An 18,569-nucleotide genomic window follows, 5' to 3' on the forward strand; every position below is an offset into this window, starting at 1 on the left:
TTGATGTGGGACGGGGTGCAAGGAAACCCGTCGAGCGTCCCCAACGACAAGTTGGCGCTGGCGGCCATCCTGCGATCCATTCCGCCGAAGATGGTGGGCACGATCGTGGTGAAGAAGACCGCGAAGGAGGCATGGGATACGATCAAAACCGTGCGGATGGGAGTCGCGCGCGTGCGAGAGGCCACGGCGCAACAGCTGCGCTCCGAGTTCGAGGGGATCACGTTCCGCGACGGCGAGACGCTCGACGCGTTCGGCATGCGGATCACCTCGCTCGTCAACAATCTGCGCTCGCTCGGCGACACCATGGACGAGGTGAGAGTGGTACAGAAGTTCCGACATGTCGTCCCGCCTCGCTACATGCAGATCGCCCTCGCCATCGAGACGATGCTCGACCTCAACACGCTCTCAGTTGAGGAGCTCGTCGGCCGTCTGCGCTCCGTGGAGGAGCACTATCTCACCAACGATCAAGGTGGAGGCAGCGGGCCCCAACTCCTGATGACAGAGGCGCAGTGGAACGCGCGCAAGAACCAACGCGTCCAAGGCCAGGGCGGCAGCCCGAGCGGCGGCCATGGTGGCTCCGGCGGGCCAGGCGGGTCCGGTGGACAAGGCGGCGGCTTGAATCGTCGTCGCGGCAAGCCTCGTCGGGGCGGCGGTCAGGGCGGCGGCGGAAACGGCGGCCGCGACGGCGCGCCGAACGGGGAACGCGACATGTCTCAGGTGAAGTGCTACAACTGCAACAAACCTGGGCATTTCTCGAAGCACTGCACCGAGCCGCATCGTGAACACAAGGATCAGGCGAACCTTGCGGTCGCGGGCAACCAGGACGACGAGGCGGCACTTCTGCTCGCCACGGTCACCGCGCTCACTGTCACCACCGAGCGCCCAGTTGAGCGGGTTCTTCTCAACGAAGAACGCTCCCAGGCACGCGTTGCACAGGAAGGCGGCAACTGCGACACCTCCTGGTATTTGGACACCGGGGCAAGCAACCACATGTCCGGACGCCGCGATATCTTCTCCGAGCTCGACGTGGGAGCGCGGGGGACTGTGAAGCTCGGTGACGGGTCCAGTGTGCAGATCGAGGGGAGAGGAACGATCCTCTTCGAGTGTCGCAGCGGTGAACATCTGACGCTCTCTGAGGTATATTACATACCACGTCTGTGCAGCAATATTTTGAGCATTGGTCAGATGGATGAGCTCGGCTGCGAGACGGTGATCCACGACGGGGTCCTTCGCCTCCGGAATCTGGACGGGCGGCTCCTCGCTCGCGTGGCGCGCAACGCCGGGCGGCTCTACGTCCTCTCGCTGGCACTGATGAAGCCGGTGTGCCTGCTGGCGAGCGGCGACGATACGGCGTGGCTGTGGCACTCGCGCTATGGCCATCTGAACTTCAGGGCGCTGCGCGATCTCGCGCGCCTGGAGATGGTAAACGGCGTCCCCCTTGTCGACCGCGTCGACCAGTACTGCGATGGATGCGCACTGGGGAAGCAGCACCGGCTCCTGTTCCCGCAGGCCTCGGCGTACCGCGCGGAGCACGCGCTCGAGCTCGTCCACACGGACCTCTGCGGTCCGATCAAGCCGGCGACGACCGGAGGTAATCGGTATTTCCTGCTGGTTGTTGATGATCACTCACGTTACATGTGGCTGGAGGTGATCAAATCCAAAGACGAGGCATTTCAACGTTTCAAGAAGATCAAGGCCCTTGCAGAGGCTGAATCTGGACGTCGGCTCATGGCTTTCCGCTCTGATCGGGGCGGCGAGTTCAACTCCACTGAATTCCGTCTGTACTGCAAGGATGGAGGGATCAAGCACTGCACCACCGCGCCATACACGCCGCAGCAAAACGGCATGGTCGAGAAGCGCAACCAGACCGTGGTGGAGATGGCGCGGTGTCTGCTCAAGAGCATGGCCGTGCCCGCCATGTTCTGGGGCGACGCGGTCAAGACCGCGGTGTACCTGCTCAATCGATCCCCCACACGCAGCGTCGACGGGCAGACGCCGTACGAAGCATGGCACAAGAAGAAGCACCTGCGCACCTTCGGGTGCACCGCACACGTCAAGCGGATCGGCCCCGGCATCGATAAACTGGTCGATCGCTCGACGCCGATGATTTTCATTGGGTACGCTGAAGGAGCCAAGGCGTATAGGGTGTTTGATCCAGCCACGAACAAGGTGCACGTCACGCGCGACGTCGTTTTTGAAGAACGGAGGAAGTGGGACTGGACGCCGGCCCCAGGTGCTGCGGCGACCCCCATGGACGAACACTTTGTGGTCGTCTACAGCGACGAACAGAGCGTCGATGTGCAGTCTGCCTTGTCGAGCTCAGACGGGTCGTCCACGGCATCCTCTTCATCGAGCTCTTCCGCACCGGGGGGCTGTCCGCCTACACCAACAACGCCAGCGCGTTCTCCAGCCCCAGATGACGACGGCTGGGCTACGCCGCCCAGTGACGACTGGGAACGGCACGACCTCGACCATACGCCAACGCGCTACCGCAAGATGACACATGTACTGGCCGAGGTGGAAGCAGCGAGAGAAGACCAAGTTGGTCTCTGTCTCATTGCTGCTGAAGAGCCCGCTGGGGTGGATGAAGCGCTGGAGGAGGCGTGTTGGATGCGCGCCATGGACGCCGAGCTGGTCATGATCCGCGAGAACAAGACCTGGGAGCTCGCCGCGCTCCCGCCCGGGCACCGTGTGATAGGGCTCAAATGGGTCTTCAAGGTCAAGAGGGATGCCGCCGGCAAGATCGTGAAGCACAAGGCGCGCTTGGTGGCAAAGGGCTACTCGCAGCGGCAGGGCGTGGACTACGATGAAGTGTTCGCGTCGGTGCCCCGCATGGAAACAGTACGGCTGCTGCTGGCTTTGGCGGCGCGGCAAGGGTGGCAAGTCCATCACATGGACGTCAAGTAGACGTTCTTGAACGGCAACCTGATCGAGGAGGTCTACGTGCACCAGCCGCCGGGTTTCGTCATCGCCGGCAAGGAGGGAAAGGTACTGCGTCTTCGGAAGGCCCTGTACGGCCTGAAACAGGCGCCCCGAGCGTGGTACGCCAAGCTTGACGCGTCGCTCGCATCGCTCGATTTCGAGCGCAGCCCCCTCGAGCATGCGGTGTACAGGAGGGGCACCGGCGCGGGGACACTGCTGGTCGGCGTGTACGTGGACGATCTGATCATCACCGGCGGCAGCATCGACGACATCAAGGCGTTCAAGGAGAAGATGCGCAGTGTGTTCGACATGAGCGATCTCGGACTCCTGAGCTATTATCTTGGAATCGAGGTACGTCAAAAAGACGGAGAGATCACTCTCTGTCAGAGCGCCTACGCCATGAAGATCCTCGAAGCTGCTGGGATGAGGGGGTGCAACGCTAGCGACACTCCGATGCAGAATCGTCTCCAGTTGTCCAAGACTGGCGTCGGCGACGCCGTGGATGCCACACGGTTCAGAAGCGTGGTCGGCAGCCTTCGATACCTCTACAACACTCGACCCGACATCACCTACGCCGTCGGCATCGTCAGTAGGTATCTGGAGGCGCCTGCAGAAACGCATTGGAATGCGGTGAAGCAGATTCTCCGTTATGTTAGCGGGACCTTGGAGTACGGTTGCTGCTACAAGCGGGGAAGTAATTCAGCGCCGGAGGTGATCGGCTACAGCGACAGTGATCACGCCGGCAACGTTGATGATCGCCGGAGCACGACTGGTGTGGTATTCTTCCTCGACTCCAGCGCGATCACGTGGATATCTCAGAAGCAAAAGGTCGTCGCCATCTCGTCTTGCGAAGCTGAGTACATGGCGGCGGCATCCGCAGCATGCCAGGGCGTGTGGCTGTGCAGGCTCCTTGGTGAGCTCACCGGCGACGCGCCAACGACGGCGAAGCTGCGCGTCGACAACAAGTCGGCGATCGAGCTCAGCAAGAACCCAGTGCATCACGAAAGAAGTAAGCACATTGACATAGGATATCATTTCATTCGTGAATGCATTGAAGATGGCAAGGTGGATGTCGACCATGTTGGCACTGACGGACAGCTTGCCGATGTTCTCACCAAGGCGCTGGGTAGAATCAAGTTCATTGAGCTGAGACAGAAGCTCAGCGTCGTTAAGGTGGTCTCTGGGCATAAGGATTAGGGGGTGAATTGTTGAGCTTGTAATCCTTTGCTCGTTAGGATAGTTTGTTTTTCAGTTAACTCAATAACCGGCTCTGTCTCGTGTGCATGTACACGCAGAAGCTGTCTTTGTTTTCAGTTAGTAGCTAGCTAGATTAGTCCGGCTGTTGTGAGCGCATGGGATGGCATGCAGCGTAGGACTCGGCCCGCACTCACCTCGCACATGACGGGCGACGTGGGATGGCACGTCCGGTAGGCTCGGCAGCGTGGAGGTTTTTCTGTTCCTTAGTTGATGTATAAATAATTTGGAGATTAATGAGAAAAGCTGCAGACTGTGCGCAGCACAAAAACTCCCGTGTCTTCGTCTACCTCTGGTTCTCCTCGCGATAGTGATCTAGGCCTCGTCGGTGCTCTAGGTTCCAACAAGAGCAACTCCAATGGGGCGACCCATTTCGTCCGCCCGCGTCTGTTTGGGTCGGCGCGGACAAGTGGCGGCCCAACGCGTCGACCCAAACTCAAATTGTGTCCGTCCGGCGTCCGCGTCGACCCATTTCCGGCCCAAAATTGCGCCTGGAATGCGTCGGTGCGGACGCGAAGCGGACGCGCGGTCCGTCTCCTCGCCTCCGCCGCGTCCCCACCTGGCGGCCACCCAACCGCCACCGTTCGTCTTATTTATGACGACCACCGACAACGAGCCTATGCGTCAGCCAGTGCGCGCGTCCTTTTTTAACCACGCGTGTGGCGGGGTCGGCCTCATCCACTTCTCCCATCCACATCTGGCCCCCCACCACTTCCTTTGCTTCCTCGCCGGCGACCGCAAACCCTAGCGCACGCCATGGGCCTCTTCGGCAAAAGCAATGGCAAGGGGAAGGGCACCCCCGGCGCCTCGTCATCCCGTGCTCCCCCTCCCCCTCCCCCTCCACCGCCGGCGCGTTTCTGCCCTGGACGCCGGCGCCTGCACATCCCGGTGCACCAAGCATGGTGGCACTGGGAGTACAGGCAGCCCCTCCCCTACCCCGACGTGACGCTGCCGCACCATTGGCATTTGGATCCAAACCGGATCCCGGTGCCGGCGGTTCCGCGGACCCAGCGGGCGCACGACGATGAGGTGCGCTGGTGCCGCGCGCTGCTCACACCGGAGCAATATGGGCTGCCCGAGTACGCCGCCGACTCTCCTAACTGGGAGGTTTGGTTCGCCCTCGAACACGAGGAGCAACGGTGCTCGGGTGTCGACGTCGTCCCATCGCCGTTCCCATGCCGCCCCCGCAGGTAGAGCCGGAGGACATGGAGGCGGAGGCGGAGTACCAAGCCGCCCTCGAGGAGGCCCTGCAGCACGCGCTGGAGGCTAGCCGCATCGAGGAGGACGCGCACTGGGATGGGCTGGAGCAAGCCCTTGCCCTGTCGGCGGCGGGGGACTCCGTCCACACCCCGCTCTTCGTGTCGCCGCCTCCGTCGTCGCCGCCCGTACAGCCGGAGCCGGAGCCGTCGCGTAAGCGCTCCCCACCTCCACCCACTTGGCCGGAGGAGGCCTACTCATGGACGGGCCAGTACCGCGAGTGGGTGAGCACGCCTCCCGTCCACTTCGCCACGACGCCGGAGGAAGAGGCGTCCCACCTCGAGCGATGGAAGGAGCACTGGCTCCGCCAGGAGCAGGGCGACGGCGAGGAGCAGATGCGCTACGAGGCCATGCTCCAACGCGACGCGGAGGCGCTCCGGCTCGAGAAGGAGGAGGAGGAGCACGCGCGGCTTGCCGCAGTACCGCCGCCCTAGCAGACGCCGGAGGAGGCTGTCTTGGCAGCGTACCAGGCGGCGTTCGGGTGGGCTGGCCCTGCTTCGGTCTTCATCGACCTCACCGACGACGGCGACGTCGAGGGCAAGGGCAAGGGCAAGGCTGACGACGTCTAGGGCAGCGTGCGGGGCGGCAGCAGGCGGGCGCAGACTTTTTTAATGTTTTTATTTAATGTTTATTAGATGTAGGTGGACTTTGGCCGGCGTTTAACCGGCCACTTTTATGTTTAATTATGTTTATTCCGTGCAACTTGTTTTTTTCACGCTGCCACATTTGGGTCGGCCTCCCCGTTGGGCGGTCAAGCCGACCCATTTTAAAATGCGGACGCTGGCGTCCGCCTGGCCGACCCAAACGGACAAAAAGCGGACAAAGCGCACGTCTGTTTGGGTCGCCCCGTTGGAGTTGCTCTAATATCCTGGTGGAAGAGGCATGTAGTAGCACCAGTCCTCCCGTCGTGGTGGAGACCACAGCCACAACGCGCTGCTCCTACGAGTGGCCCTCGGCCCGGCTCTCCGCAGCACAGCCGCATCACGCGGCGGAGGAGGCCCCTAGCACCTGCCGCTATCGTTGACTTCAACGACGTCGATGCGGCTCGACGCCCGGCCTGCACGCATAAGCGGCAGCCTCCGCACGCTCACCGTCCACGACGACGGCGACCCGTGACGCCCGCACCCGCACATTGCCCCCGACGAGACGGCGACCTTGGATGGACCGGCCCATTGGAGGCACGGCTAGCGCATAGTGCGCGCGGTGGCCCCCGGCCCCGATACCTTTGCTCCCGGCTGAGACGTGCCCGGCGCACGCGGCGGCCAGCGGTCTGCGTCGCGAGGTGTCGCTCCCCGGCACACGGGCGCAAGGGAGCGAGGCGGCCAGGTCCGACTGGCAGAGCCCCCTCGCGTGTGGCATGGCGGTGATGGGCAGCGGCGCCATGGTCGTGTGTGAAAGGGGTCGAAGCTGCTGGGAATTTCCTATTCGTGGAACTGGAGCCACGAGAAGCGATGTAGGAGTATTATAGGAAAGTTCTGATTCCATCATGATGCAGGAGTATTAGGAAATTGATTTATTTTTCTTAAAGTCGGTTATTTGTTTTTTTAAAATTTGTTATTTGTTTCCTCTAGAAAATTGCATTGATGATATGGATCACTTGATTTGGATAAGTTAGGAAAGTTAGGACCTGTCTCTTTTTGTACAATAGGAAAGTGTTTGTTTATAAGAAAATAGTGGAGAAAAAGTAAACCGGTCGGATGGTGAGAAGGGAGATGAAAAAAAACCAGACGAAAAAAACCAGTCAAAAGTGGAGGGACTATTCAACCAACTCGTTCATTAGGAATAGAGATTAATTTTAGAATTGTATGTATTTTTTAAACTATAAGAAATAAATTTTTTCTGAACCATTAGTTTTTTTAGGGGTATTCTGAACCATTAGTTGTTGGCCAGTGAGTGAGGTGTCAACGGCAGAGGGAGCGAACCAGCTAATGGGCTGCAGCCCGCTTAGAGTCTGTATCAGTTACTGAGCGCTAGCGCGGTGATTTGGCGCCTGAAGCGCCAAATAGGGCCTCCCATATTCGGGCGTTATAGAAGTTGCCACAGTTGTTTTCTAACAAATCTATTTGTCATTTTCTTTTCTCATTTTGAGCTTCTTTTTTTTTTTGAATGCACTCCGCTCTACGGCATTTTATTCAACTGGCGAAGGCATATCTGACTGCACAATGCATTTTATTTTGAGCTTGTCTTTGACGAAGATATACAGGTAGCACCCGTGGACGCATATGCATCGACGGCAGAGATTTAAACCAAACCGCGGTTCAGAGATACAGTACAGATAATACATAGTATTATATCATATCATAGCTGGTTCTTTCGGCCACGCCGTATGCACGCGCTCAGGGCCAAGCCTAGCTCTGCTTGCCGCCGTTGGCGTGCGACGGCGCCCTCGGCGACCTGAGCCGCTGGAAGACGGCCCTCTGCCGCAGGTTCTCGCGCAGGCGGAGCGCGTCGAGGAACCGGTCCGGCGCGACGCGGCAGAGGTACCACTGGAGCCGGTGGCCCAGGTTGGGCATGCACAGCGGGCCGTGCCCGATCCAGCGCGCCGCCGCCCGCGCGTACGCGTCCGACGTCGGCATGACCAGCCGCGACAACGGGCCTTGCTTGCCGCGTTTCCCGGCTCTCCACGTCATCTTCGTCTCCACGAAAAGCGGGGCCTGTTGGTTGTAAAATTAATAAAAATGATATGGTATGAAATGTAGGAACAAGAAAGTTGGTCTCCACGCATTTTTCTTTCAGCGTGATGGTCTTGGGCGAAATGCTGGACGTTTGCACACTCACCTGGCATTGCACGTCGATCCCTTTGCTTCTGTACTCAACGTAAAGGCTCCTGGAGAACTGAGCAACATACCTGAAATTTAAATCCTGTGTGATGTACTAGTATATATTTATCTCAGAAAATCGAGAGAGATGTAGGAATTTGTGTCTTGTAATATTTTATATGTCCACTACATTGTTATACTCCCGGAATAAAAAAACCTCGATGTGGAAGTATTCATGAAAATAACCGGTAATGCTTGATGTGGAATTGTACTTAAGAAAATATACTTAAGGAAGCCGGTACGGTTATACTGGAACACAGTGTATATGAATACACAGAAATTATACCCGGGAACAGTATAGAGCGGAATGCCAGGTCGTCCGTAGAATTGGCTCTATGGATTGGACGCGGCTTGCCTGCGGCCTTGGCGTGCGACCATCGGTGCGACGCGGCCATCGCACGGCTTTGCGTGAGCCTCCTCCCGCTGCGGATTTTCTCTCAAAAAAAAACAGAATACAGATCCTAATACCGGACATCCCGTGATACCTATTTCGTTCCGTAATACTCTCGCACCATTAAGACTAAACAAAAATCAAGTGAAAAAAAAACTCATCGTCTGTGAAACACATCCACAAAATGCCCGCGAAACAGATCCGCATATGCAGAAAAGCACGCCAAAATATACTTCTGAAGGCGAGAGAGGCCTACAACCTCGGCAGAACAATCAATGGCGGCTTGACCAAGGAAGCACAGGTAAAATCTCCTCTTAAATTGGGCAGCCAAGGAATCCCGTCCCTGATGTCTTCTTCGAGTCTCACGTGCCCAGTGGCTTCTCCAAGAAGTGGTCCAGGGAACCAAGATGCTCCCGATGATTCCCAGTCACCAAAAGTAAGAAATCGCACTATGTTCTTCACGATGAATCACCGGCAAATTCTCCTGTTGTACCGTTTTAGAACTTGTACAGGAAACCATGACTAGTGACCACAATCTGGAGATGCGAAACAACGACAAGAAGTTAATTCTGGTTCTGTTGCATTTGGAAAAACAAATTAGGAGCATGTACAGTACCCCAATTTCACATTTAATTGGATGAAAAGACGTTCTTGCACAAACCGTATAAAATAGAACAAGGATTGCAGAGTGTGTACCATCAACTGAATGCTACTAAATGTCCCCAATCAAATATACTAGTTCACATATATTTTTTAATTGCGTACTAATTCATAGAATTAGCTGTGAACAATTTTCCACAAGCATCGTTCTCATATGAGCCTCTAAGCTATCCTTGTCTCATTTTAAGTTACGATGACCGGGATCCCAATGATCCATTTCAATTATGCATAATATATGTACACTGAACCATTTGTCTGAATGTCATGCTTAGAGGCATAGAGCGAGCAGAAAACAAATTGACAATCAGTCCAAATTTAGCATGTAAGGAATCTTAATTTAACTGAATGAAAGCAGAGTACTGGAATTGCTATTAGCCCTCCCTTCTCTGAATTTAACACGCATCTTAACTGAATGAAAGCAGAGTAATTGTCATCTTAACTGAATGTCATCCTTCTCTGAATTTAACACGCATGAGACTGGAATGACACAAGAAGAAGAGGAAATTACCTGTGTTATGCGGAGGTAATACTCCATGTATGAGCTGCAGTTCCTTTCTTCTTCCTATTTGAGTACCAATTTGATGGCGCCGATGCTAATTCTCGACGTCCTTCCCCTCTATACTCGGCCCCTCCTCCACAAGCCCGAGCACCCGCCAAGGACACGCCAACCCCTTGCGTGGCCGTCCCACATGCTCCCGCTAGGCTCCGCATCTCAGACCAGCGAGGACGGCGCCGTGGAGGATCCCGTCCCCATGGAACTGCTGTGCGACTAGGTCGAGCAGGCGGACCACGGCGGCGGCCAGCCGAGCCGGGACGCTGATTCAGCAGGCGGACCACGGCGCCGGCCAGCCGAGCCGGGGATGCTGATTCAGCAGGCGCACGCGGGCGGCAGCCAGCCGGGAACCGGGATGGGGTGAGATGCGTGAGTGCGCACGCCCGAGTAGAAGCTGCACGGCAGCGCGACGAGATCCGCTCGATGGGCAGGAAGTGCTTGGAGGCTCGAGGAGCAGGAGCAGCAGAGGACATGGAAAGCTTCAGCTGAGCTTGAGTTCCGACCCAGGAGAGGGATGTGGATAAGGGATGTATCCATACAGACGGCAATCAGCATTAGGATCTGTATTTTGTTTTTTTTTTGAGAGAAAATCCGCAGCGGGAGGGGGCTCACGCACAGCCGTGCGATGGCCGCGTCGCACCGATGGTCGCACGCCAAGGCCGCAGGCAAGCCGCGTCCCTATGGATTGTTAAAGCCTGTGAGTTTGATTTTGATTTCAAACTCGGCGCATGACTCACACATGCGTGTATGGGACCTTATTGATTAACGGTTTTTGGACTTGGTAACTGGCTGTTAATTATTGTGGTTGGTTTGACAAGTCACGAGTCCTAGCTGGAAACAGATCAAAATATCTGGAACTTGGAGTCTATATAAGGTCTCACCCTCTAGCCTCAATATGCATTGTGAGCGGCACCACCGATAAGGCAAAGGAATAGAGGATAGGCTGTTTAGCTCTAAAAACCTAATTTTTCTAACATTGGCATCCGAGCCGGTTAGGGTTAACGTCATCGTCGGCAACTCGATCGATCCATGATCAATTCCGCTGCGTACTCTGCCGACCCACACCTGTTCACCTTGGGAATTAAGATCGATCTGTTGTGTGCTTCGTGATACAACTCGCTACAAATCGATTCATATGGCCCCGCACACAAGTCGCTCCAGATCGATTTGATCTGCACCTTCGCCGCCGGACTAGCTCGCCCTCTCGCTCATCGATCTGGCCGTCCTCGTGGAGAACCGGCGCCTACTACCATGTCCTGGCGATCTCATGGAAACTGACGTCCTCCCGCTGCACCATGTTCTTCCACGGCCTCGCTCGCCGCCCCTGCCGCAGCTTCCAGGAATCCTCACTCCGACAGACGAGCTCGCCCATCCCGCTGCATCTGCCGATGCCCCATGTTGCGATGTGTTGAGCCCCATGCGAGCACGCATCAAGTTGCCCAAGGCTTCACCGGATCTGAAAACTGGTTCTGCTAGTTATTAATTCAGTTTTTTGAAGAACATGCATCGGAAGACTAGCAGTATTCGTAGCACTAGTCCTTATTCTGGATCGGTTGTCTCTGTGTCTCTATCTGAGGTGTTCTAGTAGTATACTAATTCATGTTGATCACGGAGGAAGAGTAGTAGATTACTTTTCGCTGGCTAAGTAATTTTGTTGCCAAACATCAAGCACTTGGATCTTGGAAGGACCGGAGAAATTTTCTTGATGTCCTGAATTTGTTACGCGCACGTGATCCACCACTCAAATTGAGGAAGGAGAGTGCAGGAAATCTCTCGCCACTGCGGAACAAGTCGGAAGCGTATTTGTTGCTGTTGCAGGTACAGTACTACTTGGATGTTCAGACGAATTGACTAATTGAGTCAGCTATAGGCGTCTTGCTCCTACTTCTAGTACTACTTGCATGAGGAATTGGGATTTCTTTGCCGATATCTACAGATTGAGAAAACTAACCGGAAAAGACCAAAATTTAAATGCCATTATTGTGGATATAAAATGGCTACTTATGTCATGATCATCGTATGGTTCTTTCGTTCCTGAATATGAGAGGACACAGACTATGTGGAAAATTACGTGCAATTTGGAATATATTTTTAGACAATACTCTCATAAAGTGATCAATAATATTTATGGATTCTATTCTTGTTGAAAAACATAGTGTACAAATTGCATGGATAATTAGTGCAATCTGGAATAGGCATCTGCTGGGAATACATTTTGCTGGATATATATTGGTTAACTCTATGCAGAATTTATTGAAAGAATTGAATTTTCAATTTAACTTCATTGCGATATGGGACATTATTTGCTCTATGGAGGAAGATAGAAACTCTCCGAGGGAAGGATTTTCCTAAATATTATTGGTTACACCTTGAAGAGGAAGATATAGTATTTTTTTCCAATGCAATTAGGCAAAGTGGAAGGTATGTCTATAATCTGTATGCACTGGATTTTTCATATATCATATACTTTCATGCAAACAATTCCAAGGAAATTCCAAAGTCAATAAACTTGGAATTGGAAATTATGACCTCAAACTCCGTTTTGTGGAGGAAAATTATTATTGATGGATACACTATTATACTAATCTTGCATGAGAAGGAATTCAAACAGTGTCTATTATGACAATCACTTATTTATGATGGAAGATGGGAACCACTCCGTGGAAAATTAAGGAAGTTTGCTCTCACTTAACGGTATGCACATTGCTAATATTTGCATTAAATATGAATTTGCCGCTACTTTTTCAAATAGTTGGATTGTGAATTTAAGCTTCTATGTATTACATTGCTGGAATACAATAGCAATTTTATTGACTTGCTAACAATACCAAAGGAAATTATATATATTGTGTGGTTTGTCAATGCTGCTAAATCTTATACACTTTGGAATTGGAAATTTTACCATGGAACTCCCTGGTGGAGGAAGAATATTATTGTTATAGGAAACACTATATGCAACTTCAATGTGAAGGGATTTAATTTATGGTTCTATCTTGGAACCCATTGTTTAAAAGGAAATACTATTTGGAAAAGGAAGAGTGGAAATATTGCTCAATGATAAAATTAGTGCATTACCGAATTTCACATGATGGTCTATTCTTTCTTGATGGTCCATTGGAAGTTAGCAACCCAAATTGTTATTCGGGGAAGATAACTCCATAGAGAGGAATGTTGATAATGGGAACACATGCTTGGAATTTATTATTTTTGTTATGGACGACTTGGTCACATATAATGGAACGGAATTGAGTGGCTTACTAATTCCGGGGTTCAAAGTTTTAGTGGGAGGAATTTGGTTTCGGAAGCACCTATATAATGGGTATTTGACTTGCACGCCTTTTCTTAAGGTGGAAAGAGATAAAGAAACTTCACATCGTTTATATATATACTTATGGTATTTTTTTTGGTCACTCCCACTAGGCCTGATTGTTTATTTCATTTTACTCATCGATGATTGCACTTTATATGGTTACATGTTTGCCTTTTCATTATACAAGTCAGAAGGTTTTGTTGTGCTGTTCACATGTTGTACTGAAGTGGAAAATCAGTTAATTAAAGTATATCAAAGTCTTAACAACTGATTGGTGGGGGAAGTACACTTCAGGAATATATCAATTTAATATGTAAAGAGCATGGAACTACATTCCCCATTGTCATATAATGTATACTTCACAATTGAGTGGAGGAATTGAATATCTTTGACTGGAAGGAAGTATTTAATTTTGGAAGAAAATTATCAATTACTGCAAAGCACACACCAGGAAATTGTTAATTGTTATTCTAGTGGATCAAGGGTTTTTTTTGCTCTGGAAAAGGAAAACTGGTGGAAAGTGGGAGTTGATATTTTTATGGATAATGGTGGAACTATTGGCAATCATACTAGAATATAATTTTGACCCCAAAGGAAACTACAAGTGAAACTCCTGACACTAACATGCTTAGGATAAGTGGGAGGAAATAACTGGAATATCGAGTCTGGATAATTATCGTATGTTATTTGGGGAAGTGACTCTGAATTTTTAGAGGAATAATTAAAGTCTTTTTAAAAGGCTTAAATTTTCCATCAATGCAAGCTACGGGTGGAAGCATTGCCAGAAGGAATAAACTCAATGAGGAAGAATACAAGTTTGGGAACTTGTTACTTTACCAAACAACCACAAGCCTATCGGTAGTAAATGGATTTATTTACTGGAAGTTTAAAGCAACATGCTCAATGGAAATTACAATTCTAGTCTTGATATTAAAAATCCTTTACACAAAGAAATGATTATACTTTGTGGAAAGTCATTCTCCCGTGGGAGTTGTAGCTTCTCTGGAATTTAGAGAAAGTGGGAATGAGGACAAGGTTTGATAACTGAATATATATTAATTCAGGATCTTGTTACAAGCATCACATCAATGGTATATCAGGTCATATGGTTTTCTTAATATGGAAGATAATCATATACAAAGATTAGCGTGAAGTGTTTTGTGTTACTACTATATGTGCTAACTATGTTTTTTTTGTTTATAAATATCACATTGATGGAAGTGAAAACTTGGTTATCCTCAAACTTTCTTATGAAAGGTATGTCTGATGCTTCCTTTTTTTGGAAGTGGAAATCATAGAGAATGTTTTTCTATGGAAAAGTGCAAACCTGTCTGAAACCTTTGATAATGGGAATTATACTCTGTGAGGAATTATGTTTGAACTCAAGAGGAAAAAGAAAGAATAATGACCTGACCTTAGCCATGCCACTGAAACTATTGCTATTTTGATTAGCATGATAACTCACACTTGCTGGGATTATTAGCAAGTGCAAGGTGAATCCTGGAAAGATTGTTGGAATCATAGGAAATGCCTATGGGGTAATGTCAAGGAATCATGGATTATCTATTGTACTTTGATGGTCACAATCTTCAGCTGCATGTATGGATATACTGATGTTGTTTGTTCGCAAGAGGATCTCCATTAAAGGTAATCAATTTGTTATGTTATGTTTTAATATTTTATTTTGTAGGTGTTCATAATGTATAAAGGAAACAGGGTTTGAATGTTCTTTCTGTATGAAAGATGAATACTTTGATGCAATTTAAGCATTAAAGGAATGCATGAGGTAAGGGAAATATTTTAATATAATTATGGTCATGGAAGAGCATCATAACCTGCTACTTTGTGATAATATGACTCCAAAAGTCACAAAGTTTATACATGCAACGTGAATGCATTGAGGGAAGGAATTATCTTTTGTCCATGTTAATAGCATGGGAATTCACTTTGTTGGATAAAATATTTTCAGCCAAGTGGGAGATGTAGGAATTTGTGTCTTGTAATATTTTATATGTCCACTACATTGTTATACTCCCGGAATAAAAAACCTCGGTGTGGAAGTATTCATGGAAATAACCGGTAATACTTGATGTGGAATTGTACTTAAGAAAATATACTTAAGGAAGCCGGTACGGCTATACTGAAACACAGTGTATATGAATACACAGGAATTATACCCGGGAACAGTATAAAGCGGAATGCTAGGTTGTCCGTAGGATTGGCTTTATGGATTGTTAAAGCCTGTGAGTTTGATTTTGATTTCAAACTCGGCGCATGACTCACACATGCGTGTATGGGACCTTATTGATTAACAGTTTTTGGACTTGGTAACTGGTTGTTAATTATTGTGGTTGGTTTGACAAGTCACGAGTCCTAACTGGAAATAGATCAAAATATCTGAAACTTGGAGTCTATATAAGGTCCCATCCTTTAACCTCAATATGCATTGTGAGCGGCACCACCGATAAGACAGAGGAATAGAGGGTAGGCTGTTTAGCTCCAAGAACCTAATTTTTCTAACAAGAGAGAGGTAAAAGGTGCATGAGCACCGCGAGAGAGAAGTGCAAATTAATAGCATGATGACCAACCACCTACACCAGAATCCCAGATATGTCTAGTGTTTTTGGATACCGTTTGGAAGCGGCGTAGACGGAGTAGAGTGGGAAGGAGGGGATGGCCTCCGACGACCCGGAGCCGATGTTGACGACGGCGCCCCTGCCCCGCTGCACCATCCCCGGCAGCACCGCCGCGGTCACCTCCGTCAGCGTCCACAAGTTCACCCGTATCATCCGCACCCACGCCTCCACGTCCATCTCGTGCAGGTACACCGCACATGGCTTGGCAACCCCGGCGTTGTTCACCAGCAGCCCCACGTCCAGCCCCTCCACGGTCTCCTGGAGCCGCCGCATCGCCTCGTCCCCTGCCAAATATAACCAGCATCAGTTCATACAAGGTGAAGTAGACGGTAACAGTCAGCTCCATTTTGTTTCACAAGGTCGCTTGCGTTCACTGCGTGTCGGTTCGTCCTAGCCAGTTTTATTTACCTTGAGGTGTGGCGACGAGCGAGAGGTCGAACACCACGGTCTTGGTCTGCACGGCGCGGGTCTTGGAGATGGTCTCGGAGATGTCCTGGAGCTTGGCGGGGTCGCGGCCGACGAGGACGAGGTTGAGGCCCCTGCGCGCGAGCTCCAGTGCCAAGGATTCGCCGATGCCGGACGTTGGACCGGTGACGACGGCCCATGCCCCGTAGCGGTGGCGGAGGTCCGTCGGCCGGCGCAGGAGGAGGGCGAGGTGTGGAAGGAGGCGGAACACCACGGCTGCTGAGTACAGAGCGCCGATAGTGGCCAGGGAGATGAACCATGGCTCCTGCCGGAGGAGAGCGTCGCCGCACATCATCTCTCTGTCTCTCCACAGTGTGTCGCGCGCGCCGTGGACGTGTCGCTGGCTCACTGCGTGTGCTAAGCGCTCGAGGTTCCCGCATTAAATAGGCAGATTTGTTATCCATAACTTTTTTTTAAACTTGTTATCCATAACCACTTAGTATCACCCGATGGATCACGCCGCGTCGACCGCCTCGGTGGCCGCCGGAACTGATTTTGATCTGAAGTCTAGGGGACGGCGTTGATTCGAGTTGTGCGTCTAACCAGTTGGTAATAGCCATATTCGAGTCTAGGGGGCAACCTCTAGCCACAAGCCAAAGATGGTCTCTTTGCAATTGCAACAAGGCTTTTGTTGCAATGGTGACGTTGACAGCCCCAAGCTAAAGATGCTTCTGCATCAACAAAGGAAAGAGAAAACTTCATACATCAAACGGCCGGTCACTTTTGAAAAGATCAGCCAGTTATGCGTAGCACGTCTCATTGCTCATAATCCCCGGAGGGGGGGGGGGGGGGGGGGGAGCTTTAAGTCAATAATTACCCCCATGAAAAATAACATCTAAATGTGAACCGAATTATTTTTAGCACGAAAGGTTTTCACGGATGCTCGTATGAAGTTGCCATGGGGACGTGTTGTAGATTGCCACGAATCTCCTCTCTACCTTTTCTTTGCTTCCCGGAAAAGCAAGAAACACACGAATATAGGGGCATGGATTACCATGTGTTTTTAAGTAATGTTGCCATGTGAGTTTGAGCAATGTTGTCACGCAAATTTGTAAAAAGAGTTTCTATGTGATTATCTGCGATGTGCCATGTGATTTTGAGTGATGTTGTCGGACTCACTAGCTAACACTGACGGATAGTGTGGGAGAAAAATTGCCACGTATTAGAAATGTTAAAGGGTACTACCAGTCTACCATGCATGGCCGGTGTCGTGTGTGTGAAAAACAAAAAAAGTCATTACAAAAGTTGCCATGGTTGCTCTATACATTTTCTAAATATATTTCATGCCAGCCGTTTTTTTCTTAATCGGATTTGCATGTCTTCATTGGCGCTCTCAAGTCTAGAACCTACAATTTTGAAGCTAGAAGCCTGTGTATTTTGCACTTTGCTGATTTTGGTTTCTGCCGTCGTTAGCGTGATAGGTTGACCACGTCGTCGCTCAGTATGGTTTTAAGAAGGGTAGCTGTGCCTTTGGTTTAATGGAAGCTCTAGTTTCTGGTTTCAAAGAAAAAAAGAGTGTGACTAGTTCTCAGCCGACTGAGACTTAACAAAGTCTTAATCAAGTGAGAGGAAAAAATTTAAAGGAAATTTTACACGGATCTTCATGTAAGTTCTAACGAATATAGTATCGACTGAGATTTTGTTAGTCTCGCTCGACTGAGATTTAACAATTCCAACAAAAATTGTATATCCCGTGCACACAAAATCCAAGGGTCAACACGCCTCACAGCACTTGACTGTTTTGGTTTCCTTGCTTACTCGCCGCTGCCTCACCTCGTCCTCCTCCTAGACGCACCCGACGGCGCTGCCTTCTCCAGCCCCGCCGACGCTGGGTGGTATCACGGTTCAAAACGAAAAGATTGTGAAAAACCGGTGCCGTCTAACGTCCAACCAGCCACTTCCTAGTGGATTTCCGATTGCATGATGAGCGCATCCCATGGATATATCGAATTCATACACAATTCGTGAGACCGGTGACGGACAGAACCTTGGGAGGGAGAGGAGCCACTTTGTTGGCTCGAGCGGCACTGCAACCATGTGAGCGGCCGCTGTAGTACCTTTTTTTTGGAATTGTTTTTTTTTTCTTTCTGGCAGCATGCAGTACCTCATTTGTTTTTTTTTCGAGTCTGCAGTACCTCATTCAGCTGTGTTAGTGTTAGAGCATCTCTAATAAAAGATGTACATGCAAACCAACCTGTGCTTGGATGGTTAGAGGGACTGTGCTATCCCAGTCCATCGGGGTTCAAATCCTGGTGCTTATAGATGACTTTCGGCGATACACATGCAGTGGGATGAGACGTTC

At 50.7% G+C, this 18,569-nt stretch overlaps 1 protein-coding gene across 1 annotated transcript; it reads right to left on the bottom strand.

Moving 5' to 3' along the window:
- Positions 1–7,615: 7,615 nt before the first annotated feature.
- Positions 7,616–16,705, bottom strand: LOC125522255 (very-long-chain 3-oxoacyl-CoA reductase 1-like). Its single transcript, XM_048687332.2, has 4 exons — positions 16,211–16,705; positions 15,798–16,086; positions 8,212–8,281; positions 7,616–8,087 (listed from the first exon to the last, which is right to left on the bottom strand). Exons 1-4 carry the CDS (start codon positions 16,560–16,562, stop codon positions 7,782–7,784), a joined length of 1,017 nt encoding a protein of 338 aa, XP_048543289.1. The 5' UTR covers positions 16,563–16,705; the 3' UTR covers positions 7,616–7,781.
- Positions 16,706–18,569: the final 1,864 nt, after the last annotated feature.

This window comes from Triticum urartu, chromosome 7A, assembly GCF_056163025.1.
Source record: "Triticum urartu cultivar PI428250 chromosome 7A, HENAU_Tu73, whole genome shotgun sequence".
In the NCBI taxonomy this organism is placed as follows: Eukaryota; Viridiplantae; Streptophyta; class Magnoliopsida; order Poales; family Poaceae; genus Triticum; species Triticum urartu.

What these genes read in the sequence shown, in the direction of transcription:
- LOC125522255 (XM_048687332.2), bottom strand. Translation starts at nt 16,562, where the DNA reads ATGATGTGCGGCGACGCTCTCCTCCGGCAGGAGCCATGGTTCATCTCC. An exon ending in GTCTACGCCGCTTCCAAACG is followed by an intron (nt 8,282 to 15,797) that starts GTATCCAAAAAC and finishes TTTAAATTTCAG; the next exon opens with GTATGTTGCTCAGTTCTCCA. An exon ending in GGATCGACGTGCAATGCCAG is followed by an intron (nt 8,088 to 8,211) that starts GTGAGTGTGCAA and finishes TACAACCAACAG; the next exon opens with GCCCCGCTTTTCGTGGAGAC.